We start from the raw sequence: 27,450 nt of genomic DNA, 5'->3' as shown, positions 1-27,450 counted from the left end.
CAGCGTTCGCTGGTTGGGGAATTCTGGGAGTTGAAGTCCAAATGTCTTCAAGTTGCTAAGGTTGGGAAACACTGGTGTATTAGAGCCGGAGCATTTGTGTGTGTGGGTGTGTGTGGGTGTGAAGCGAGACAAAGACGCCTGCAATTACCCTCCGCATCGCAGCAGCAGAAGTTGCCTGCCCAAAGCCTCCGTGTTCGCTGCCACCCGCGCCACGCTCCCGAGTTGTTGTTTCCCCCCCTACTACAGCCCGCTGCTGGACAAAGGAGACGGAGCAGCTCTTCGCTCCAACTTCTCCCCGCCGTCCCCCGTGAGACCGCAGCTGAGCTGTGCCCGGCGTGCCCGGGGACAGCGGAGGGAAGGCCCGATGTTTCCCTGCCGATCCCGGTCTCGGCAGCAGGGGGCGCTGTCGTTGTCGCTCCCGGCTGAGGGGTCAGGGCGGAGCCACAAGAGCGGCTATGGCGGAGCCGGGGAGTCGCGAGGCCCCGGAGCTCAGCCCGGTACTTGTGGGGCGCGCGTGGTGGGATCATCGGAGGAGCATCTGCCTGAGGGCGGGTTACGGGAAGATGGCAGCTCCTTCTCTCTCTCTTTCCCCCTATGTCACGCTCCCTCCTTCTCTTCCGTGCAGGAGGACAAGTTGCAGCTCCGGAAAGAGAAGAAGCAGCAGAAGAAGAAGCGCCGGGAAGCCGAGAAGGACACCAAGCCGCCCCCCGATGGGCCCGCCCGCCCCGCTCCCACGCCTGCTGGGCAGCTGCCTCCACCAGGTGACAGAGGGGCCGAGGAGGAGGTTTGGGAGGTCAACCCCCTTCCCCCACCCCCGTATCACCGGAATGGCCTCTGCTTCCCTCGTCATCTTATTTTATTTTTGATTTAATTATTTTATTTGGTCAAGTAGCTTCCGTCCCCTGTCCTAATGTTTCTCTTTTACTAGTACAGTATCATGTATAAAAATATTATTATATCTTTCTTTTTTCTTTTTAAAATATCTTTATTAATTATTTACATTAAGAAAAAAGAGAAACAACACGACATTTACAGAAGAAAAAAGAAATTACATAAGATTACATAATTACATACATTATACACTCAAGACAAAATAAAGCATTATGCTTTATACATGAGTTGTTTTTGGTATCAGAACTTAGTAGTTGCACCTGCTAAATTGCAAGATAATTGGTTTTTGCAGCTTATTCATTTATAACAATTTTTCCCCTACAGTGGAACCCCGACATAAGAGCTGCTCTACTTAAGAGCAACTCGAGATAAGAGCTGGGAGGGGAGAGATATTTTTGTTCTACTTACAAGCCCAAATTCGAGATACAAGCGCCAAGGAGCTGTCTCCTGAAGCCAAATGCTAACTTCCGCGTTCGGCTTCAGGAGACAGCTGCGAAGCGGCGCACGTGTTTTAAAAGGTTGCAGCCGGCCTGGGGGGCTGGGGGGGGGGTGCTTGCAGCTTTCTTTCTTGCTCTTTTTCTTTCTCTCTTTTACCTTCCCTTCCTCTATTTCTTCTTTTCTTTCTCCTTCCCACCTTCTTCCCTCCCTCCCTCCCTTCACTCATTCCTCTCTTACTCTCCCCTTTCATAAGTTTCCTTGCTTCCTTCCTCTGTTCCTGTCCCTTCCCTCTTTCCTTCCTTCCTTCCCACCCTCCGTCCATTCATTCACCCATTCCTCTCTTGATCGCTTAAAGCCGGTCCCTGGTGCAAAAAGGGTTGGGGACCTCTGTCCTACAGGATTGGGTGGCAGAGAAGTTGAACATATGTAAATTTAAAAGTTTAAGAAAGTTTACAAGTTAAGTGAAAGAAACTTCATTATTCATTTATATGTACATGTACATTTCTTCATTAAAAACATGTCTTTCTGCATAATTTAGACTAACTTTGTGAGCTTTTTGAGGGCTGGAACCAATTAAAATTATTTACATTAATTCCTATGGGGAAAAGTCGTTCGAGATAAGAGCTGCTCGACTTAAGAGCCCAGGTCCGGAACGAATTAAACTCGTATCTCGAGGTACCACTGTATTTATTAATACACGTAAATCTCGTTTGTTTATTAGTATCCATTTCTATGTGATTACTTTCATTTCCTCTATATTTTTCCATGGTATAATGATGCCTTGAAACAACAATATTTACTTTATTTGTTTGTTTTGTCAAGTACGTATTAGTGGTATAGAAAGATATAATAAAAATATTATTATATCTTTCTATACCACCAATACGTACTTGACAAAACAAACAAATAAAGTACATATTGGTAATATTGTATACATAAATGCAATAGAATTATTTATAGAAACATAGAAGATTGATGGCAGAAAAAGACCTCGTGGTCCATCTAGTCTGCCCTTATACTATTTCCTGTATTTTATCTTAGGATGGGTATATGTTTATCCTAGGCATGTTTAAATTCTGTTACTGTGGATTTACCAACCATGTCTGCTGGAAGTTTGTTCCAAGCATCTATTACTCTTTCAGTAAAATAATATTGTCTCACGTTGCTTTGATCTTTCCCCCAACTAACCTCAGATTGTGCCCCCTTGTTCTTGTGTTCACTTTCCTATTAAAAACACTTCCCTCCTGAACCTTATTTAACCTTTTAACGTATTTAAATGTTTCTATCATATCCCCCCCCCCTTTCCTTCTGTCCTCCAGACTATACATTTATTGGCCAAATGTGATTGGACACACAAGGAATTTGTCCTTGGTGCAGATGCTCTCAGTGTATATAAAATAAAAAGATACATTTGTCAAGAATTATGGGGTACAACACTTCATGATTGTCACAGGGGTCAAATAAGCAACGCTGTTTATATAAGATGGGTACTAATAAGAGGGAAACATTAGGACAGGGGAGGGTAGGCACGCTGGAGCACTTATACACGCCCCTTACTGACCTCTTAGGAATCAGGTGAGGTCAACCGTGGAGAGTCTTAAGGGTAATGTTTTTTGGAGGGGGGTTAATTACACTGCTCCAAAAAAAAATTAAGGGAACACTCCAATAATACATACTAGATCTGAATGAATGAAATATTCTCATTGAATACTTTGTTCTGTACAAAATTGAATGTGCTGACAACTAAATGAAATTGATTGTCAATCAGTGTTGCTTCCTACATGGACAGTTTGATTTCATAAAAGTTTGATTTACTTGGAGTTATATTCTGTTGTTTAGGTCAGTGTTTCCCAACCTTGGCAACTTGAAGATATTTGGACTTCAACTCCCAGAATTTTGGGAGTTGAAGTCCAGATATCTTCAAGTTGCCAAGGTTGGGAAACACTGGTTTAGGTGTTCCCTTTATTTTTTTGAGCAGTATATTTTATTTTATTTATTTATTCGATTTCTAGACCTGAGACTCAGGGCAGCTTACAACATAGTAATACACAATAACAATAGAAATTGTAACATACTAAAACATGACCTATACCCTATAAAACTTTAAAACAATTAAATTAGTCCATCAATCCATTCATCCCGTACGAAACCTAATTACATTACCATTTAACCAATCAATAACCTGGTTATACCTATGGGATTGTCTCTTGCCTCATGTATCCCATTGACTGGTTGGGCCCATAGGCTTGGCGTTCTCCAGATCCTGTCAGCCAGACAATGCCGGCTGGCGGGCCCTAGCCCTAGGGGAAGGGCCTTCTCTGTGGTTGCCCCTGCCCTCTAGAATCAAGTCCCCCTGGAGATCCGTACTATTCCCACTCTCCTGGCCTTCTGGAAGAGTTTAAAAACATATTTATGCCGGCAGGCATGGGGCTGTTAAACTTGGCTATGTTGTGCCAGCCTCTATTATTGTCTGACTGTTGGAGATATGACACAGTTGTATGAGGTGGGCTGTCTGAGATATGTTTTAAGTTAAGGGGTTTTTATACTGTTGTTTTATTTAATTTCGATTTCTTCCATTGTTATGTATCAATATGTTGTAAGCCGCCCTGGGTCAAAGGAGAAGGTCGGCCTAGAAATCAATCAATCAATCAATCAATCAATCAAACAAACAAACAAACAAACAATAGCGACTGGAGAAATATGGTCAAGCTCAACAGCCCCATGCCTGCCGGCAAAGATGTGTTTTTACGTTCTTCCGGAAGGCCAGGAGAGTGGGTGCAGTATGAATCTCCAGGGGGGGGGGAGGAGTTGGTTCCAGAGTGCCGGGGCTACCACAGAGAAGGCTCTTCCCCCAACGCCCGCCATCCAGCATTTTGCTTGGCTGACGGGACCTGGAGAAGGCCGACTCTGTGGGCCCTAACCGGTCACTGGGGTACATGAGGCAAGTTTGGTGACGAAATGTCTTCTTGTTTGGGTTTTAGGGCCAGAACCTACCACGCCTGATCCTCCTGACAAAGCCTGTGCTGGCGAACGGGCAGGCCCAGGCAAAAGCAAGGCTGAACTGCGAGCGGAGCGCCGGGCCAAGCAGGAGGCCGATCGGGCGTTGAAGCAAACTCGGAAGGCTGATCCGAGTCAAACAGCCGTGCCTCCCAAGCCACGGGTGGGACCCACAGAAGCCCAGCAAGGTAAGCCTCTGCTGTCCCGAAGGATGAGTTGCTTGGTGACCTGGTTAGAAAGCTTCATCTTCTGAGCTTCCCCCCCCTTCTCTCCGCAGCGGTCAAGAGGCTCCCGGAACATGTGCAGGTGGATGATCCAGCTGCCCAAAAAAAGTTAGCCAAAAAGTTGGAACGTCAGCAGGTAGGACTCCAGTCCCCATGAGGAATAGTGGCTGGAAGAGGTGGAGGTAAATAAGCTATACAAGTAGGTCCTGACTTATGACCAGGTCCTGACTTATGTAAGGTGTCTTTTCTCAAAAGACACCTTACAAAATAATACTATAGAGGGATATAGCATTGCTTCCAGCTGTACGGATTCAGCTCCAGTGATCTTAGAAGCCGATGTCTTAGAAGAACTTGAACGATTAAAGATAAATAAGGCAATGGGTCCAGATGGCATCCACCCCAGAGTTCTTAAAGAACTCAGATCTGTCATTGCTACCCCCCTGACTGATTTGTTTAACCAATCCTTGTTAACAGGAGAAGTTCCTGAGGATTGGAGAATGACCAGTGTTGTGCCTATCCACAAGAAGGGCAGTAGAGAAGAAGCTGGTAACTACAGGCCAGTTAGCTTGACATCAGTTGTAGTTAAAATGATGGAGACTCTACTCAAAAAGAGGATAAATCAGCACCTAAAAAACAATAACTTATTAGACCCAAATCAGCATGGCTTTACTGAAGGCAAATCATGTCAGACTAATCTCATTGATTTCTTTGACTATGTCACAAAGGTGTTGGATGAAGGTGGTGCCGTGGATATTGCCTACCTGGACTTCAGCAAAGCCTTTGATACGGTTCCACATAAAGAGCTGATAGATAAATTAGTGAAGATTGGACTTAATCCCTGGATAGTTCAATGGATTTGCAGCTGGCTGAAGCGTAGACATCAGAGAGTTATTGTTAATGGCGAGTATTCTGAGCAGAGTCAGGTTACAAGCGGTGTGCCACAAGGATCTGTTCTGGGTCCTATTCTTTTTAATATATTTGTGAGTGACATAGGGGAAGGTTTGGTAGGGAAGGTTTGCCTATTTGCCGATGACTCTAAAGTGTGCAATAGGGTTGATATTCCTGGAGGCGTCTGTAATATGGTAAATGATTTAGCTTTACTAGATAAATGGTCTAAGCAATGGAAACTGCAGTTTAATGTTTCCAAATGTAAAATAATGCACTTGGGGAAAAGGAATCCTCAATCTGAGTATTGTATTGGCAGTTCAGTGTTGGCAAATACTTCAAAAGAAAAGGATTTAGGGGTAGTGATTTCTGACAGTCTCAAAATGGGTGAACAGTGCAGTCAGGCGGTAGGGAAAGCAAGTAGGATGCTTGGCTGCATAGCTAGAGGTATAACAAGCAGGAAGAGGGAGATTATGATCCCACTATATAGAATGCTGGTGAGACCACATTTGGAATACTGTGTTCAGATCTGGAGACCTCACCTACAAAAAGATATTGACAAAATTGAACGGGTCCAAAGACGGGCTACAAGAATGGTGGAAGGTCTTAAGCATAAAACGTATCAGGAAAGACTTAATGAACTCAATCTGTATAGTCTGGAGGACAGAAGGAAAAGGGGGGACATGATCGAAACATTTAAATATATTAAAGGGTCAAATAAGGTCCAGGAGGGAAGTGTTTTTAATAGGAAAGTGAACACAAGAACAAGGGGACACAATCTGAAGTTAGTTGGGGGAAAGATCAAAAGCAACATGAGAAAATATTATTTTACTGAAAGAGTAGTAGATCCTTGGAACAAACTTCCAGCAGATGTGGTAGATAAATCCACAGTAACTGAATTTAAACATGCCTGGGATAAACATAGATCCATCCTAAGATAAAATACAGAAAATAGTATAAGGGCAGACTAGATGGACCATGAGGTCTTTTTCTGCCGTCAGACTTCTATGTTTCTATGTTTCTATGACCATTCAAAGGTACTATCAGTAATCCACACTGGGTCAATGATGGAAACACTGTATTTGTAACCAGCATTCATGTGGCAGAGGTGGTTTGTTCAGACAATAATACAAGTCAACGTATAGTAAAGGTATTATTTACAAGATATCTTCAAACAAAGCAGGTACATATAGTATCACATATATTATCTCTTTAGTATAGTATTACACATATTATCTTATTCGCACACAGCAGACATTTATTTATTTATTAGGTTTGTATGCCGCCCCTCTCCATAGATTCAGAGCGGCTCACAACAGGAATATAAAATACAAATCCCATGATTAAAATAAAACAGTTCAAAACCCTTGATTAAAAACACTCATACAACCCAAACAAACCATACATACAACAAAGCGGCCGAGAGGAATCAATTTCCCCATGCCTGGCAACAAAAGTGGGTTTTTAGGAGTTTGCGAAAGGCAAGGAGGGTGGAAGCAGTCCTAATCTCTGGGGGGAGTTGATTCCAGAGGGTCAGGGCCGCCACAGAGAAGGCTCTTCCCCTGGGTCCCGCCAGACGGCATTGTTTTGTCGATGGGGACCCGGAGAAGGCCAACTCTGTGGGACCTAACTGGTCCCTGGGATTCGTGCGGCAGAAGGCAGTCCCGAAGGTATTCTGGTCCGATGCCCTGAAGGGCTTTATAGGTCATAAGCAACACTTATATCACTTAAATTGCAGCCTAGCTCATAATTGCTACCTTGCTCTTAAAGTAATACCACTATTTTCCCCTGACATACAATGCTGGTTTATTTTCATATACCCAACAAATACAGTACATGGTACTGATAGGTACTTACTGCCAGTTTTTGAAGTTACAATGTCCACGTCCTTCTGAAGTCATGTGATCACATTTTGGGAGCTTGGCGGCCAGCTTTTACAACCATTTTGTAGCGTCATAGTCACATGACTCCGACATGCACCATTTTTGCTGGTTTCTGACATTTATCTCTCGTTTCCTTCAAATTTCCATGCTTAACTAACTTATTTCCTGTGTCTGCAGGTCCCTATGAGGCCAGACCATGGTGCCAAAGTTAGTCTCTTCTCCCACTTGCATCAATATAGTCGCAAAGAGTTGCTGACACAACAGATGAGGTGAGTGTCTGGGAACCAAGAGAAAAGCACTGAACCCAAAGGAGCTTCCTCATGGCACTTTGAAATGTTCCTAAATGATGTTGGGAGGACATTTTCTCGACCATTCCTAGAGAAAAGAAGGAGGAATAGAGGTCATAAAACCAAGAGCCATATTCTGTGCTCAGTGAAATTGTCCTGGTTAGGTGGGAGTGCTGCTCCTACTGCCCTGCCTTGGGAGGTTTCCATGCTTAGATTCCATTCTAGTACAAAGTTTTAAGGCAAAGTGCTTTGGTTAAAGTTTATCTTCCTCCTTTCTTCCTCCGAAAGTGCTCTTCAGCTATTTCCGGATCTATATTCATCATTCTTTATAGTTGTAGACAACTCCCCTTTCATTTATAATATGGTGGTATCTCTACTTACGAATTTAATTCGTTCCGTGACCAGGTTCTTAAGTAGAAAAGTTTGTAAGAAGAAGCTATTTTTCCCATAGGAATCAATGTAAAAGCAAACAATGCGTGCCATTGGGGAAACCTCAGGGAGGGTGGAGGCCCTGTTTCCTGCCAGTAAATTCCTAGAGAGGCCCCACAGAGGATTCTCCCTGCCTTTTCCGGTTACAGTTTTGGAGGCTCGGGTGTCAGGCCGCCTGTCAGGCCGAAGTCTTCATGTGGAGTTCGAGAGTTCAGCCTGACATCGGGTTTGTAAGTGGAAAATGGTTCTTGAGCAGAGGCAAAAAAATCTTGAACACCCTGTTCTTATCTATAAAAGTTTGTAAGTAGAGGCTGTTGTACTGATCAGTTGGAGGATGATGAAGATATTGAGGATTCGGATTCAGATAGTGTTTAGGAATTGGTGGGGGACCCGGGGTTACAGGTAGTAGAACAGGTGGGAGGCCAGCCACAGGATGGGGCTATGAGTTCAGGATCTAGCGAGGGAGAATCAGACGCTCGCTGGGTTAACCCTAAATTCAGAAGGGCCCAAAAACACAGAGAACAGAGGTCTGGAAGAAGATATTAAGGAGAGGAATTGGTTAAATACTGTAGTGATGTATTTGGCACGTCGGGGTCAGTGGAGAAGACGGGTGGAGTTTCAAAGTTGTCGAAGGGAAAATGGATGTGTTTTTTGCCTTGCTAAAGTAAGCAAAAGTATTCTGTATTGTTAACAGTCAGTTCTGTTGTTTTTCAAAGTCATGCTGTTAGGAAAATAAATCTTGTTAAGTGGAGCAGGAGAAGGAATGTGAGAAATGAAGCTAAGAGAGATAAGGACCGATTGCCTGTATGGAATGTGTTTGAATTACAGGAGAGCAGAGAAATAAATGGAGTTTCTTTATTCATGAAATGATGCATTTAATAAGAGTTATTTGTAATTGCTAAATTTCTACCAGAAACCAGAACAGAGGTGTTCGTAGGTAGAGGTAGCACTATATTTCAAAAGAATGGGAGAAAAAGAGAGCAATAGCATTTAGACTTATATACTGCTTCATGGTGCTTTTGCAGCCCTCTCTAAGCGATTTACAGAATCAGCATATTGCACCCAACAATCTGGGTCCTCATTTTACCCACTTTGGAAGGATGGAAGGCTGTGTCAACCTTGAACAAGAGAAATATTTTCTTTCTTGAAATTAACTTGTATTTGGGCTTTGGTAGGATGGACAGTGTGCAAGTAGTGTCAGTTTTATTGGGGAGCGTTGAGATGATATGTAATAACACCCCCGAGTCTACAGAGAGGGGGGCATACAAATCTAAATAATAATAATAATAATAATTAACAACAACAACAACAACAACACAGAATCTTTTCACCTACAGCATCCCGGTCTCCACCATCCACCCTGCAGTGGTGCGTCTTGGCCTCCAGTACTCTCAGGGCATCATCAATGGCTCCAATGCTCGGTGTATTGCACTCTTAAAAGTTTTCAAACAGGTACTGCTCAAGAACGGAGTTAGAAGACCAGTCTGGATTCCTTCCCATTAAAGAAACCGGTACTAAAACAGCAAATAGCTATTATAAACTTGTATGAAGCATCTTTCCCTTCCTTAATTTATTTATTTATTGGATTTGTATGCCGCCCCTCTCTGTAGACTCGGGGCGGCTAACAACATTAATAAAAACAGCATATAACAATCCACTATTAAAACAGTTAAAAACCCTTATTATAAAACCAAACATACATACAGACATACCATGCATAAAATTGTAAAGGCCTAGGGGGAAAGAGTATCTCAGTTCCCCCATGCCTGGTGGCAGAGGTGGGTTTTAAGAAGCTTACGAAAGGCAAGGAGGGTGGGGTCAATACTAATCTCTGGGGGGAGTTGGTTCCAGAGGGCCGGGGCCACCACAGAGAAGGCTCTTCTCCTGGGTCCAACCAGGCGACATTGTTTAGTTGACGGGACCCGGAGAAGACCCACTCTGTGGGACCTAACTGGTCGCTGGGATTCGTGCAGCAGAAGGCGGTCCCTTAGATAATCTGGTCCGGTGCCATGAAGGGCTTTATAGGTCATAACCAACACTTTACCTAATGTGGACTGTGAGATAGTCTCTCTTGAGTCAAGATCTACTCCTCTTGACTGTATGGTCACATGATGGCACTGAGACACACGTATGTTGTCTTCCTGACAACAGTATCAAAAGTAGTGTGTCAACCACCTTCTATGATTTTATTTTTTTTACATTTATTTCATTTCCGCTACTGCCCATCTCAGCAAATGACTTTGGGTGGCTCACAATGAAAAATTTACATTTGCTCGTCGCTCGCACAAGTGAGGATGTGCACGCTACCTGTCACAACCGCAGTAGCCCAGCTCCAATCAGCGTAAGGCCTGGAGTTGGGATGCCTGGATTAAAATTTCCTGAGTCGGTGAATACATTCTCAGAAGAAATGAATATACCATCCATTCTGCAGGTAGCATATACATAGACTTAGCTACTTTAAAATAAATTCTTGGAGAAGGAAGAGATTAATGGCTATATGCAGCTTCTCAGGTCTTCGGGCTGACAACCTGTTTTGCTAGAGAGCACAAATAATACTGTAAAGGATAGCACTTGTCTCAATTGTTTTTAGACAGGCTCCTACAGTAGCCTTTGATTGGCTTAACGTGGGAAACAAGTTGCCAGGCTTGGGTAAACTCACTTGACTTGATCCTGCTGTAGGATTCCTCTCCATGTTAGGTTTCTAGCTTTGCAAGTTTGCAGCTTCTCTTCTATCCTGTCCTTCAGGTGATTAGAGACTATACCACGCCAGCGAATGAGGAACTTTCACGGGACCTTGTAAACAAGCTGAAACCTTACATCAGGTGATTGGGAATAAGGGATTCCGCCAGTGAAGGGCTACCAAACTTTTTACTACCACACTGTGGGCTGCGGCTTATGCAGGACACCCTGCATTTTCTTTCAACATTTTTCAGTGCAAATTGGGTGCTCTGGGGTGGAGCTCCATTTTCACTACTGTGTTCCCCACCCCCTCCGGGCAGTAGCCCACCCCTGGATTCCGCCCTTTGGACATCTGGAGGTGGAAAAGAGCTTTGATGCTGAGCTGAGTGTGCCTTTCCTCTGCAGCTTCCTGACCCAGTGCAGGCCCCTCTCTGCCAGCATGGGCAATGCTATCAAATTCCTTAAAAAGGAGATCTCCTCACTGCCAGGGACTATACGAGAAGAGAAGGTGAGTTCAAACGTACAAACTCGGATGCTGGTTGGAATTCCTGAATGTAGCATGCAACCCATGGTGTGGAAGGGTGGTGGCTTTTTTTTCTTCCACTTTCCACTTTGCTCTCTTTCCTGAGAATGTCATTATAGAAACATAGAAACATAGAAGATTGACGGCAGAAAAAGACCTCATGATCCATCTAGTCTGCCCTTATACTATTTTTTGTATTTTATCTTAGGATGGATCTATGTTTATCCCAGGCATGTTTAAATTCAGTTACTGTGGATTTACCAACCACGTCTGCTGGAAGTTTGTTCCAAGCATCTACTACTCTTTCAGTAAAATGATATTTTCTCACGTTGCTTTTGATCTTTCCCCCAACTAACCTCAGATTGTGTCCCCTTGTTCTTGTGTTCACTTTCCTATTGAAAACACTTCCCTCCTGAACCTTATTTAACCCTTAAATATATTTAAATGTTTCAACCATGTCCCCCCTTTTCCTTCTGTCCTCCAGACTATACAGATTGAGTTCATTAAGTCTTTCCTGATACGTTTTATGCTTAAGACCTTCCACCATTCTTGTAGCCCATCTTTGGACCCGTTCAATTTTGTCAATATCTTATTAGATTACATTATAAGTTCAGAAAAAACAAGAAGATCCCGCCAGAAAATAATACCATAGAAAACATTCATAGATGTGCAGAAATAGATAGGATGACTATGGAGATTAAGGGAACTAGTAATTCAGAGTATTGTGAGATTTGGAATAATTGGTACAATTGGATTGGTAACAAAGGTAAAGATAGGAATAAAATGTGAAAGGATGTACTAAAAGGAATATACAAACATTTAATGTAACCTGTGTATCTATAAAGAGGTGATATAAGAAATGTAACAAACATAGGAAATCGGGCATAGATCTGTATTAAATTATTGAAATGTTGTTTTTAAAACTTGGAAAAATTAATAAACATTATTTTTAAAAAAATAAGTTCAGGTTGGAATAGATCGCTAGCCCTTCATCTTGTCTGTCTGTCTGTCTGTCTGTCTGTCTGTCTGTCTGTCTGTCTGTCTGTCTGTCTATCTATCTATGACAGTCTTGGCATATTCAGATTTCTTCCCTTGTAGGATTCAGAGATTTCTGCCGACGTTTCGACCTCGTTGAAACGTCGCCAGAAATCTCTGAATCTTACATGGGAAGAAACCCAAATATGTCAAGACCATCATACCTGTACCCATGAAAATCTACGAAAGCAACTATCTATCTATCTATCTATCTATCTATCTATCTATCTATCTATCTATCTATCTATCTATCATCTATCTATCTATCTATCTATCTATCTATCTATCTATCTATCTATCTATCTATCTATCTAATATATATGCCGTCCACTCCAATGAGACTCAGGGTGGCTAACAGTAATTACTAAAAGCAATAAAAGAACACAACAATGATAAAACAGCAATATTATTAAAATACATAAAAACCTAAAAACCATACATACACACAGTCATTCTTAATTCCAGGTCTGCCGAAAAAGCCAGGTCTTAACATTTTGGTCTTTTCAGTTATTGCCCAAAATTTATTATTCAGGCTTTTTTTTTTTTTTCATTTTTCAAAGAAATGCTCAATAGCCCATAGCTTTTTTCTTATTTTCCAAGGGATAAGCAGGGGATCCAGCTTAGATACTGTGGGAGAGTAGATTCGTTTATCTACTGACAATTTCAAAATAATAAAATAACAAAAAATAACATGCCCATATTAAACAAGTTACGGGGAGTTTATTCATTATATCAACTACAAGGAAGGGATCCAGCTGAGCATGCAGGGAGGGGATTGACCACATGTGACCAACTGTCTCTTGGGAATAGGCCAAGGAGCAACTTCAGGAGACAATTGACAAATATGAGCGGGAGAAGATTTTTCTGGCAGCTGAAGCCATTTCCAAATTTGCCTTCGAAAAGATCAACGATGGTGACGTCATCCTTGTCTATGGATGGTATTATTTATTTATTTATTGATTGATTGATTGATTGATTGGATTTGTATGGAGTTGTGCTTGGGGCGGGGAAAGAAAAACCAAATTGTTCTTCTCTGGATGATGCTTTTCAGAATCTAAGCTGCTGTCCTGGATGTGAAATGCTGGTGGGAATGAAGAGAGAAAGGGATCTGGCAGGCTTGCAAGATAAAACAATAGTGCTGTCGTGCAAACAAAAAATGAGTGATTGTAGCCAGGGTGGCAATGCCAGAAGATGATAGGTTGCCTCTTGGGAAGCTTTGTGTGGAATTCATAACTTTACCTAGATCTTATGCTGTGCTCGCAGAAATCAGGGCAGTTCAGAAAACTTTATCTGTAAAGCATAAAATGACTTTGGTGGAGATAAGCAGGAATTGTTACCTGGGCAAAAGAAATCAAGGCATTTTTAAAGTCCAGAATGAGATAACATTCAGAAGTGTTAACGCCACGGTGGTGCAGTGGTTAGAGGGCAGTACTGCAAGCTACTTCTGCTGATCGCCGGCTGCCAGCAGTTTCGCAGATCGAATCTCAGTAGGCTCAAGGTTGACTTGTTTGTTTACTTATTTAGATTTCTATCCCACCCTTCTCAACCAACGCAGGGCACCGTACAACGTAATAAATACAATACAAAGTGTATAAGAAATCTAATATTAAAAAACTAAAAGATCTAAAAAAACCATTTATCCTAAGCACAATCATCTACATTCTTACAGCTGGGTCTAGCCACTCATAACATTGCTCTCAGCCTTCCAGCCTTCCAAGGTCGGTAAAATGAGGGCCCAGATTTTGGGAGGCAATACAGTGGTACCTCATGATACGAACCCCTCGTCTTACGAACAACCCGAGATACGAACCCGGGGTTCAGAAATTTTTTGCCTCTTACCAACTTTTTCCTTCTTACGAACCCGCCGCCGCCGAGAAGCCCCGCCGCCCGGCTGTTGCTTTTTAAAACAGCCGGGGGGCTTCTCAGCGTCCTCCTGAACCCGAACGCCAAACCCGAACTTCCGGGTTTGGCGTTCGGGAGGCTGCCGAGAAGCCCCCCAGCTGTTTCAAAAGACGACAGCCGGGCGGCGGGGCTTCTCAGCGGCCTCCCGAACGCCGAACCCGGAAGTTCGGCAAAAGTTTTGGTTCGGGAGGCCGCTGAGAAGCCCCGCCGCCCAGCTGTCACCTTTTAAAACAGCCGGGGGGCTTCCCAGCGTCCTCCTGAACCCGAACGCCAAACCTGAACTTCCTGGTTCAGCGTTCGGGAGGCCGCCGAGAAGCGCCCCGGCTGTTTCAAAAGGTGACAGCCGGGCGTCGTCGTTTTTTGGTGTTTTTTTTTTTTCGTTGCATGGATTAATTGATCTTACATTGTTTCCTATGGGAAACAATGTTTCGTCTTACAAACCTTTCATCTTATGAACCTCCCCCGGGAACCAATTAGGTTTGTAAGACGAGGTATTACTGTATGCTGATTCTCTAAACCGCTTAGAGAGGGCTGTAAAGCACTGTGAAGCGGTATATAAAAATCTAAATGCTATGTTATGCTAGTGGTTCAGGTAGACATCTGCCTAACTCACAGAACTATAAAAGCAGGGAGTGTGGGAGGTGCAGCACAATCAGATTTGGAAAATTGTGTTGTTATAGCTATTCTAAACAAAAGCAGTTTTATCTTTCCTGATTTGATCTACCTAGAGGTGCTAATATCACCTTATATAGTGGTACCTCTACTTACGAACTTAATTTGTTTCGTGACCAGGTTCTTAAGTAGAAATATATGTAATAAGAAGCAATTTTTCCCATAGGAATCAATGTAAAAGCAAATAATGTGTGTGATTGGGAAAACCGCAGAGAGGGTGGAGGCCCTGTTTCCTCCCAGGGGATTCCTAGAGAGGCCTCATGGAGGCTTCTCCCTGCCTTTTCCGGCCCTGTTTTCTCCCAGGGGATTCCTAGAGAGGCCCCACGGAGGCTTCTCCCCGCCTTTTCCAGCCCTGTTTCCTCCCAGGAGATTCCTAGAGGCACCACAGAGGCTTCTCCCCTCCTTTCTGGCCCTGTTTCCTCCCAGGAGATTCCTAGAGAGGCCCCACGGAGGCTACTCCCTGCCTTTTCCGGTTACAGTTTCGGAGGCTCGGGTTTGTAAGTGGAAAATGGTTCTTGAGAAGAGGCAAAAAAAATCTTGAACACCCGGTTCTTTATCTAGAAAAGTTCGTAAGTAGAGTCGTTTGTAGGTAGAGGTATCACTATATTTGAATTAACGTAAAGATATGAGAGACAGATTTCCCAGCAAAGGCATCCTGGGTTTCCAAAAGTTGACCATGTAAAATGTTGTCTGGGTTAAGTTCCTCATCTGTTTAATGTCTGCTCATGTTTGCTTGGTAGCTCGTCCCTGGTCAGCCGAATACTCTGTGTGGCTCACAAAGATCAGCGTGCCTTCCGAGTGGTGGTAGTGGACAGCCAGCCACGATTAGAAGGCCGGGAGACACTGAGCCGCCTGGTGAAACAGGGAGTCCGCTGCAGCTACGTGCTGATCAATGCCATCTCCTATGTGTTACCTGAGGTAGGAGCTTTGAAATGTGATGTGGGCAGAGCACTGTTGGTAGAAGAATTGAAAGGGCAATTCTGTGGGGCAGGGACAGAATCTGGGGGCTGAAGAGAGATTGTATCAGACTAGCTGGTTCCGATTATTATTTATTAAATTTATATGCTGCCCCATTCATCATCCTTTCCTCCAGTTTCCATGTTACTAACATGTGTCTTAACTAAGCTAGGGATTCCCTGGGAGTCCTTAATCATTTATTTATTTATTTATTATTTGGATTTGTATGCCGCCCCTCTCCGAAAACTCGGGGCGGCTCACAACAAGTGAAAAGACAATCCAATACATAATCCAATTAATTAAAATATTATAAATTTAAGAAAAACCCCTATACTAACATACACACACACAAGCATACCATATATAAATTCAACGTGCCCAGGGGAAGATGTTTAGTTTCCCCATGCCTGACGGCAAAGGTGGGTTTTGAGGAGTTTACGGAAGGCAGGAAGAGTAGGGGCAGTTCTGATCTCCGGGGGGAGTTGGTTCCAGAGAGTCGGTGCCGCCACAGAGAAGGCTCTCCCCCTGGGGCCCGCCAACCGACATTGTTTAGTTGACGGGACCCGGAGGAGGCCCACTCTGTGGGACCTAATCGGTCGCTGGGATTCGTGCGACAGAAGGCGGTCTCGGAGATATTGGCTTTGAAAGGGGATAGCCAGGGTGTGCAGCAAACCTGGAAAATAGGGAAATCAAGGAATTATCAGGGAAATCAGCGGTTCAGGAAATATCAGGGAATTTTCAGGGAATTCCTGAAAAAAACGGAATAGAGTGTTCCCTCGATTTTCGCGGGTTCGAACTTCGCGAAAAGTCTATACCACGGTTTTTCAAAAATATTAATTAAAAAATACTTAGTGGGTTTTTTCCCCTATACCACGGTTTTTCCCACCTGATGACCTCATATGTCATCGCCAAACTTTCGTCTGCCTTTAATAAATATTTTTTTAATAAACTTTAATAAATAAACATGGTGAATAATAATCTAAATGGTTGCTAGGGGAATGGGAAATTGCAATTTAGGGGTTTAAAGTGTTAAGGGAAGGCTTGTGATACTGTTCATAGCCAAAAATAGTGTATTTACTTCCGCATCTCTACTTTGCGGAAATTTGACTTTCGCGGGCGGTCTCGGAACGCATCCCCTGTGAAAATCGAGGAAACACTGTAAATCGGGAAAAAACCAAACTGTATCAAAATGTTTAAAAGTCAGCGAAAAATCATGTTAAAAAAATGGATCACACTGCCTGGCAGAGTCAAGCAAAAATGAGCATAACTGGCAACAACTTGCTTCCTCAGCTACCGATATTTCTCCATGGTTTAGCCGTTTGGTATGACGTCATCTACGACCGCACCTTAACTAGATCGCAAGTTACAGGGAAATGTCAGGGAAATATAAGGGAATTTCAAAATGCTTTCCCCCGGACACCGTGATAGTGTCAAGAATTATGTGGATCTTTTTAATAAATAAAGGCTACAGATGGTTATAAAATAAGTGAATGGTTTTCTCTCTCTGCAGGTTTCTAAAGTGCTGTTAGGAGCTCATGCACTATTAGCCAATGGGTCAGTGATGTCACGTATGGGCACCTCACAAATTGCACTGCTTTCCAAGGCCTATAATGTGCCTGTACTGGTCTGCTGTGAGACCTACAAGTTCTGCGATCGAGTTCAGACTGATTCCTTTGTCTCCAATGAACTAGGTATGTCTGGCGTCAAGCCTCGGGTATCTTTTTGGATGACTGACTTTATTGCACAATGTTGCAAATGCCAAAAATAAAAGATTTGCCATTTTTAATTTTAAAATATTGAGTTCTCTGGAGAAGGTAGATTTGACTATTTTGTTGAAAACGTTAGCCATTTTTACAGTATATAGATTCCTGGAGGTAGTTGGTAGTCTTTTGTTGATTTCAAACTTTGGACTAATATAAGTAAAAGAACCAAAAATTGCCCCTTTAATGGGAAAAACCTGCCTAGAAAAACTACTTTTGTTTCATGCCATTTTCATTCTTCAAGACCATTGAGAATTGAAGCATCTGCTTATCTCATATCAACTTTATGAGCTAGATTGGCTTAGGGGAGTGAATAGCCCATGATTAGTAATTGAGCTTTAAAATATATAGAGGAAACTTGACGGGTATTAGAATGCTAAAATTGCATCCACTGCTCCTCAATGCAAGAAGTTACATAAGCACAAACACTGTAAGTAAAGTAAGCATCAGAATATACAGAAGGAAAGTACAGGAAACAATAGCTTCCAGACTTGTCCAAAATAAGGGAGAAATCTTGAGCCATGCTGCTTTGAGAAAGAACCAATGCTTTTCTAACTGGTCCCTATTCCTATATTTGCAGATGATCCAGATGACCTGATTGGGTCAAAAGGAAAGAGCCGTCCATTATCCAACTGGCAGGAAAGCAAATTGTTGCGCCTTCTTAATTTAGTCTATGATGTGACCCCTTTAGAATTGGTGGATGTGGTCATAACAGAGTTGGGGATGATCCCTTGTACTTCTGTTCCGGTTGTTCTGCGTGTGAAGAATGTAGAGCAGTAATGTTGGAAGAGTGAATAAACCTGTGTGTCTCTGTCCCATGCCTCTGCTTATATATGTCATTGTATGAACTACTTGAGTGAAACAGGACTTCCAACTGGAAGAATCAACTGAATCCTTGTCCAGGACAAGTAATTTATGTTTATCTGTTTATTTATTTGGGGCACCTTTGTTATCAGTCTCTTGCTGTTAGAAATGGAGTCATATTATAGAATTTATCAATGCCTTTCTGTTTATTCCAACACTTAGTTTAGAGCTAGAGGTCCTATCTAGAATTTATTAAAACAGATGAGACTCGAAAAATTAGAATATTGTGCCAAAGTTCATTTATTTCAGTAATGCAACTTAAAAGGTGAAACATAATATATGAGAGAGACTCATTACATGCAAGACAACATAGTTCAAGCCGTAATTTGTCATAATTGTGATGATTATGGGGTACAACTCATGAAAACCCTAAATCCACCATCTCAGAAAATTAGAATATTACATGTGATCTGTAAAAGGATTGTACATAGAACAATATCGGACCTCTGAAAGTATAACCATGCATATGTACTCAGTACTTCATTTGGGCCCCTTTTGCAGCAATTACTGCCTAAATGCAGCGTGGCATGGAAGCTATCAGCCTGTGGTACTGCTGAAGTGTTATGGAAGACCAGGATGCTTCAATAGCGGCCTTCAGGTCTTCTGCATTGTTCGGTTTCATGCCTCTCATCTTTCTCTTGGGAATGCCCCATAGATTCTCTATGCAGTTCAGGTCAGTCGAGTGTGCTGGCCAATCAAGCACAGTTATCCCATGGTAATTGAACCTGGTTTTGTTGCTTTTGGTAGTGTGGGCAGGTGCCAAGTCCTGCTGGAAAAGTGAAGTCAGCATCCCCATGAAGCTCATCTCCTGGTAGAGGCTGCGTTCACCCTGGACTTAATGAAGCGCAGTGGACCAACACCAGCAGATGACATGGCTCCCCAAATCAACACAGACTGTGGAAACTTTTACATCTCATCGGGAAATCAAGAACCCAGATTATGGAGGAAGAACAGAGAGGCACACACAAGATGCTTGAAGTCTAGTGTGATGTTTCCACAGTCTCTGTTGATTTTAATTTCCTCTTCATTGTTTTGCAAATTCCGTGTTTCATCCTGCAGTTGGTGAAATATCCTATTTCCCTATTTTTTTAATTCATAAGATAATTTTAAAAGTCTCTCAGCTGTGGCCAGGGGGACCTTTGCCCGAGTTCAACTACTAGTACAGTATACTAGTTGAGGCCCTATTTGGACCAGAAGGCTTTGCGCACAATCGCTCAGGCCCTCATTATCTCCCATCTAGGTTATTGACAACAGGTTCACTGTAAAAAATATGACTTTAGCAACCGAGTTGTCGAAGCGTGGAACTCATTACCGGACTCTGTGGTGTCAACCCCCAACATTTTTCCCTTAGACTATCTATGGTTGACCTCACCAGGTTCCTAATAGGTCAGTATGGGGCAAGCATAAGTGCACTAGGATGCCTCCCATCCCCTGTTCAAATGCCCCTCCTATATCTATATATCTTTTCTTCCATTCATATATCTTTTCCCCTATTCTTTATTATGTATTCTATTGTCATCTGTTCTTCTATCCTTTCCCCGATATTTACTACTAAATGTTTTTATTCTATTTAACTTTCAATTTGTATAGGACAAAATAAATAAATAAATAAAATGATTCTTAACAAATGCATTTTTTATGTACACTGAGAGCGTACGCACCAAAGACAAATTCCTTGTGCGTCTAATCACACTTGGCCAATAAAGAATTCTATTCTATTCTAAACTTAGACCTTTTGTGTACATAAAGGAGAAGCAGGCGGTCTCTGAAGAAACACTCGAAACAGAATACCCTACGAAAATAGACTAACAATCCTCGGTCTAGAAAGCTTAGAACTACGGCGCCTAAAACACGATTTAAGTATTGCCCACAATATTACCGTATATGCTGCAATGTCCTACCGGTCAATGACTACTTCAGCTTCAACCGCAACAACACAAGAGCACGCAACAGATTCAAACTTAATATTAACCTCTCCAAACTTGACTGTAAAAAATATGACTTTAACAATCGAGTTGTCGAAGCGTGGAACTCATTACCGGACTCCATAGTGTCAACCCCTAACCCCCAACATTTCTCCCTTAAACTATCCACGATTGACCTCTCCAGGTTTCTAAGAGGCCAGTAAGGGGTGTACATAAGTGCACTAGTGTGCCTTTCGTCCCCTGTCCAATTGTCTTTCCTTTATCTCATATATCATATATATTTTCTTCCTTTCATATATTTTCTCTATTTTTACATATTATCTTTATATATATTACTTCATGTCTGTTCTCTTCCATATGTATTGTATATTGGACAAATGAATAAATAAAATAAATAAATAAAATCCTGATGCTTGGAAAAACCAAAGCCAACAGGAGAAGAAGCAGAGAGCAAAATAAAGCCGCATCCGCCTACAGCCAATCCGGCGAAATGGCCCCCATCACTAAGAGGATTCCGCAATACTGTATCCCACTAATGACTACTCTACTGTAACCTCTTCTGGGCCCTAGCGCCGTCCTGTTCTCCGACAGCGGCATTTCCCAGAGTACCTCGCGGCGCAAAATTTAGAGTTTCAGGTAGGGGGGCGGAGACTGAATGTTTTCGTCATCAGCTGAGGGGGGGGGGAAAGACCCAGTACCGGAAGTGACGCCAGAACTTCGGGTCATCGCTATTATCTTTGTGCCGTCCGCCATCTTTGCTGCTCCGGCCAGACACCGGTTTCCATGCGGGGAGAACAAGGTGAGGCTGAGCCCGCCTGCATCTTTGGCAGGCCACCTTTGAGGAGCCTTTCGCTCGTCACTGCGGGGAGGGGTGGCTGCCCACGACGCGGTCCTTGGCTGTCACTGCCGTCAGGGCGTCAAACCGCCCTCAGGGCGTGAAAGAAGGGAACAAAGACAGTCCAAAAAGACACCCCTGAAGCGCCCCCCCCCGCTCCCCTCCTTATGCGAAAATTCAATTTCCGCCTCAGGAGGGGGGGAAAAAAAGAATATCCTCCGGGCGCCAGCGCCTTTTAGGTGGAGGAAAGATCTGGGTCGAGTCCCGGCTGTGCAATGGACGTTTCTCCGCCCTTTGACGATTTAAATTGAAATTTCAGTGCTTTTTTATCTCCCTCTGCTGCAAGCAGAGGACAGCTCGCCCTCTTGTTTTTATTCACTTTTAAAGCCTCATAGCTTAGGATCACGATCGAAATGGCGTTAGAAACCATCATTGAAAGCATTGCAAAAGCCAGAAAACCACGGGGACTTAAGCAAATTGCCCAGAGATTTTGAAACTGGCAAATTCAGCCATTGACAGTACTGTTGAAACTTGGCAAATAAAAAATCTAAGGTAGATTTTTCCAATCAAATGAAATCATTTTTTAAAAAAAACATACCTGCCTCTTTTAATGGCAAAACTGGATTTTTAGCCAGCAGTATTCATTTTATTTATTTATTTATTTATTTATGTCAATCAAGTATAGGATACTAGTCTATATAAACATAACATAAAAGACAATAGGACAGGGACGGTAGGCACTAGGATAACCTCAAATTATTGACAAAAGCTCTGCAAGTTTAACAAGAGCTGGAAGGGACCTTGTAGATCATCTAGTCCAGCCCCCTGCTCAAGCAGGAGACTCTTAGTCCTGCCTCTACCTAGGATCAAACTCATAACCTCCTGATTGGGAGGCAAGAGCTCTACCTCTAGGCCAGTTGTTTTGTTTGCTACATTTGTGTCTTACTACAGTCAAGTATGACCTTGAATGTTTACATGATATACAAAATAGCTAAAACATACACAGTGTCTATTTTTAAAATTTATAAAATAAACCCTGATCGATCAATAGCATACACCGTCATGTTGATTCACATATTGGCATCACTGGGTAATTTCCTAAGAAGTTTAGCCTAAAGAGCTGATCCTGCTATAGACAAGCAGCTCTTCCCAGCTTCACTCCTCCTTGTTTCCTAGAAGTAGACACCTAGCTGCTGCCCTCAGGATGGCCAATCAGGTCAATTGCAGTTGGCCTTTATGCAGTTCATAATTGAATTATAAACATAATTATATATTTCAAATTATATTTGAATTTTATTATTGCTAGATATTGCCCTGGAGTATGCAAAGATTCTGATAAAATAATATAATGAATAACATTACAGTACACTTATTTCAGCTCACTTTTTTACCCATGTTATTCAAGTGGTTAACAATGCATTGATCAAAAGTACTGAAATTACTAGCAGTAATTGAAAAAACTGCTCAAAAATCTTAGCTGTTTACCTAAAAACAGAAACTGATAGCAAGTGCATCCAACAGAGATGCATTCCATAGCTTTAGAGTCATTCAAGAGAAGACCAAATAAATCTGATAAAGAGCCCCTGAAAACATGGATATCTTTAAGATACTTTTGCTGTACTTAATAATAATGATAGATTCACAATTTCATGCTGTACAAAGCAACATTTGAACTTTGCTTTAAAAGCATTAGCAAGTAGCGCAGTCTTCCACTACTTCATTATGGACATAATATGATACCATATTGTATTTGATAATAGTGTACATCACATTTATTTATTTATTTATTTATTTTATTTATTATTTGGATTTGTATGCCGCCCCTCTCCGAAGACTCTTCCAGCACCCTGGTTTTCATTGATTTGGAAGACCTGATTTAAATAATCAACTCCAGCCCCTTGTTTAGCACAAGAGTCCAAATTAAAGCACTCATGATAAAGGTTAGCCAGCTGATGCTTTAACAGGTTCAACTAAACAAAGCTCACTTTTAGTCATTAGTTCCACTGTCAACCTATTATTCCTATTATTAGGAACTCTTCCTCTACCCCCCCACGCCCCCCAAATGATGAGAAACTGTCTTCTTATAACTTAACTCTTTTATTTTGTGTCCTGCTTTCTGGGATAATATAAAAGAAATAATTATCACCATCTATGCCAAATTTGTAGAAAGGTGGTACTGTATTATATTCCCTGTCTTGTTTTTCATGGTTAAAGTATCTATGCTACTTCCTCAAGCTCTCCTCCCTAGTTTTCTTTTTGCCCTTTTCTGAAACCATTTGAGTTAGTCTAAATGTTTTTTAAAGTATAATACCCACAAATAAATTGCAGTTTTGTTAATGGAGAGTATTGTGAAACTATTAGATATTGAATTTGGAAAATATATTTCTGTTGATCCAGACAGAAGTTATGTTTACTTTTGCCTCCTTGCTACATTGTGGATTCGTTGGTAGTTTTTGGTCATCTACAATTAAAAGTACTTTTCATAGGTATGCTGATTGTTCTATACTTATTTTCTGTTAATTGGTGAAAAATATTGCATTTATCCAATTTATTCTATTTTCAGTCAGTTTCTCTAAACTATCAACGTCCCCTGTCCAATTGTCTCTCCTTATCTCATTTATCTTTTCTTCCTTTCAAATATGTATACAGTACTTTTATATCTTTTCTTCTATTCTTTTCTTTATTTATATTACTACATAGCTATTCTCCAATGTGTATTATGTAGTGGACTAAATAAATAAATAAATAAATAATTTAATCCATCCATCTTCTATTATTGTTTAATTTTAACTATGAAGGCTGTACAGCAGGCTGAATGTGGAAGAGAAAAAAATGATTTAGGTTTTGCAGATATGACACCAACTAAGTGTTGCTTGTTCTTGAATTCATGCAGTAAATCTTTTTGGTGACAGCTTCATCTTTGTCCAATTTCTTACAGGAAAAAATGTAACAGATAAATTTTCTGTGTATTTTAAAATTAATAATTGAGTATTATAACAATTTCCCTTGTCTTTTTTTTTGCTTTTCTCCTGTTTTTGCAGGCCAAGCGAGGTGCAAGATGAAAAGAGTGGCATCTGTCTGATAAGCTGTGGTGTCTTCATGGAACCTTGTCTCACACCAAGCTGTGACATGGGGATAGTAAGGGAAGCCATTGACCAACAGGATGGAAGTATCAATCGGAGTCTGTGCACAGCATCTTCCTTCAGAAAACCTCACTGGGATATTCAGAATAATACAGTAGAGGAAGGATTGGCTTCAGCAGATATAGGTTTAAGCAACACAGAACCAGCAGTTGTACCTGGCGTGGAAACCTGTCTTCAAGAAGAGTGGCCAGAGCAGCAAAGCTCTTGCGACAAGAAGAGACATTTAGAAGACGTGGAAGAAGAACTGCTTCCTAAGCAGCTAAGGGCACAAAAAGGAGAGATAGGTCACGTGGAAATGCCTGGTATGTTATCAGATGCATTTTTGACTGCATTGTCTTGGCAAGTGTAATGTGACATTATTTTAGAGAAATGCAAAATAAAACAACTTATTTTTCCCCTTTCTGTTTTTTTTTTCTGCAAAGAAACCTCTTCTTTGTATTGGGAACCTCATTAGATATAAAGTAAGGGTTGACAGGGAATGGAGAAGCTATCGCACCAGCCGATGACACTGAGGACATTACAGCCTTGATTTCCATTTCACTGAATGGAAATGAACGTGCCACATTTCATTCTTCAATGGTGTACATACCTCAGAGCCAGGGGAAATCTAAAGAGAAAATCTAGTCTGCAAAGAATCAAGAAAGCTTGGATACCTTCAGTTTCTTCAAAAGCGTTTTTTGGCCCATTAGAGCGAAAGAAAGGGTCTGTGGTCTATAATGCCCTAGTTCAGGGATGGCGAACCTATGGCATGGGTGCCAGGATCCATATCTAGCTCCAATGTGCATGTGTGTGCCGGACAGCTGATTTTTGGCTCTCACAGAAGCTCTAGGAGGGCATCTCCGCAGTCTGCATTGGTTGCTGATCTGTTTCCGGTCACAATTCAAAGTGTTGGTTATGACCTATAAAGCCCTTCATGGCACCGGACCAGATTACCTCAGGGACAGCCTTCTGCTGCACGAATCCCAGCGATCAGTTAGGTCCCACAGAGTGGGTCTTCTCCGGATCCCGTCAACCAAACAATGCCGCTTGGCGGGTCCCAGGGGAAGAGCCCTCTCTGTGGCGGCCCCGACCCTCTGGAACCAACTCCCCCCAGAGATTAGAATTGCCCCCACCCTCCTTGCCTTTCGTAAACTGCTTAAAACCCACCTCTGCTGCCAGGCATGGGGGAATTGAGATACACTTTCCCCCTAGGCCTTTACAATTTTATGCATGGTATGTTTGTATGTATGATTGGTTTTTTATAATAATGGGTTTTTAACTTTTTAGTATTAGATTATTGTTATATGCTGTTTTATTACTGTTCTTAGCCGCCCCGAGTCTGCGGAGAGGGGCGGCATACAAATCCAATAAATACATATAAATAAATAAATAATTTTTTGGCTTCCAGGGACACTCAAAAGGGATGGGGGAGGGCGTTTTTCAGGAAGCCTTTGGAGCCTGGGGAGGGCGAAACAAGCCTAATGAGCCCACCAGAAGTTGGGAAACAGGCCGTTTCCGGCCTCCAGAGGGCTTCCAGGGGATGGGGGAAGCTGTTTTCACCCTTCCCACACCCATTGAATTCGTGCAAGAGCGATAGTGCTTGTGCAAGCTCTTTTGGCACTCGAGGAAAAAAAGATTCACCATCACAGCCCTAGTTAGACCACACCAAGAGTACTGCATTCAGTTTTGGTCACCACACTACAAAAGAGACATTGATACTCTAGAGAAAGTGCAGAAGAGAGCAACCAGAATGATAAAGGGACTAGAAACTAAAACATACGGGGAAAGGTTGCAGGAACTGGGCATGGATAATCTAGCAAAGAGGAGGTCCAGGGGGGACATGATAGCAGTCCTCAAATATTTCAGAGGCTGCTACAGGGAGGAGAGGGGTCACATTATTTTCCAAAGCATCAGAGAGCCAGACAAGGAGCAACGGTTGGAAGCTGTTGAAGGAGAGATTCAACCTGGAAGTAAAGAGTAACTTTCTGACTGAGAGTAATCAACCAATGGAACGGCTTGCCCACAGAGGTGGGGAACGCTCCAACACTAGTGACCTTCAAGAAAAGATTGGACTAGCGTGATATAGGGTCTCATGCCCCAGCAGGGGATTGGACTAGATGACCTGCAAGGTCCCTCCCAACTCTAATAATAAATAAAATAAATAAACTGAGTTCACCAGATTCCTAAACTGATTTGAAGATTGTCTGCAGGGTCAAAAAATTTTAATTATGGAATATAGCCAAGGAGTGTGTCAGAGTACAGAGTAATCTGGAAGCAGTTGCAGGATTTTGCAGTGGGTCTTCCTGCATAAGAAATAGAGGATGATAACAATTAAGTTGTGTTTCAAGCTGGCCCATTGTATCTTCAGCATAGGCGGACATCTAAAGACAATACTTTTTCTCTTTCTTTCCAAGCAGATGAACCATGTTCTTCCCCAGTTCCAGTTTCCCCAGTTCCCACTCTTTCGAAAGAGGCTCCATCAGCTATTCCAGCCATAAAGAAGCATTCCCGTGGGCGGAAACCCCGAAAGAAAGCCACTGTCCGCAAATATTCCATTCCCAAGGGACCAAGCGAGGGCCCCGGGCCATCTGAGAATGGCTCCTCTCTTCCTGTTAAAATGCCAAACAAGCGAGGACGCAAGTCCAAAGAAGAGCTCCTGTTATTGAGGCTAGCTGAAGGATTGGACAGTCAGTCACCCGAGTCCCTTTGCCAGCAGAAGTCTCTGTCTAGTAACAAAGAACTCGATTCTCTTGACACCATGCCTGGGGGACGACCGAAGCGCCGTGCAGCTAAAGCGTAAGTGAGAGAAGGAACCTATCACTGGATTCTGCTGGGTAAAGCATACGTGTTATACAGTTATTTTAGGGTGGAAATAACTAGTTTTCTTTTTTTAAAAACACCCTACTGGAACCTAGTAGTAGTTATAACAAATTACAAATTAATTCCTTATGAACTTAATTCATTCTGTAACCAGGTTCTTAAGTAGAAAAGTTTGTAAGAAGAAGCAATTTTTCCCATAGGAATCAATGTAAAAGCAAATAATGTGTGCGATTGGGGAAACCACAGGGAGGGTGGAGGCCCTGTTTCCTCCCAAGAGATTCCTAGAGAGGCCTCACCAAGGCTTTTCCCCGCCTTTTCCGGC

The 27,450-nt window shown here is 42.3% G+C and overlaps 2 protein-coding genes across 3 annotated transcripts in view; both read left to right on the top strand.

Annotated features, from left to right (window-relative positions):
* Positions 1–104: 104 nt before the first annotated feature.
* EIF2B4 (eukaryotic translation initiation factor 2B subunit delta) lies at positions 105–18,382 on the top strand. Its single transcript, XM_070734987.1, has 12 exons — positions 105–497; positions 626–761; positions 4,311–4,514; positions 4,604–4,686; positions 7,496–7,587; positions 9,372–9,486; positions 10,780–10,856; positions 11,119–11,221; positions 13,082–13,209; positions 15,586–15,763; positions 17,313–17,493; positions 18,143–18,382. The coding sequence occupies exons 1-12, from the start codon at positions 456–458 to the stop codon at positions 18,340–18,342; spliced, it is 1,539 nt and encodes a 512-aa protein (XP_070591088.1). The 5' UTR covers positions 105–455; the 3' UTR covers positions 18,343–18,382.
* A 2,642-nt stretch (positions 18,383–21,024) lies between these two features.
* GTF3C2 (general transcription factor IIIC subunit 2) overlaps positions 21,025–27,450 on the top strand; it is a 30,870-nt gene continuing 24,444 nt past the window's right edge. Inside the window, exons 1-3 of one of the 2 annotated variants that reach the window (XM_070734986.1) lie at positions 21,025–21,150; positions 24,228–24,631; positions 26,726–27,104. In XM_070734986.1, coding sequence (XP_070591087.1) covers positions 24,286–24,631; positions 26,726–27,104 — 725 coding nt within the window. In that variant the 5' untranslated portion in view covers positions 21,025–21,150; positions 24,228–24,285. Of the gene's footprint in view, positions 21,151–24,227; positions 24,632–26,722; positions 27,105–27,450 lie in introns of both variants that reach the window. The other variant, XM_070734985.1, reaches the window with a different exon arrangement.

This window comes from Erythrolamprus reginae, chromosome 1 (genome assembly GCF_031021105.1).
Source record: "Erythrolamprus reginae isolate rEryReg1 chromosome 1, rEryReg1.hap1, whole genome shotgun sequence".
Classification (NCBI taxonomy): domain Eukaryota; kingdom Metazoa; phylum Chordata; class Lepidosauria; order Squamata; family Dipsadidae; genus Erythrolamprus; species Erythrolamprus reginae.
Note: the sequence above shows the minus strand (reverse complement) of the source record. Positions and strands in the feature narration are given on the sequence as shown.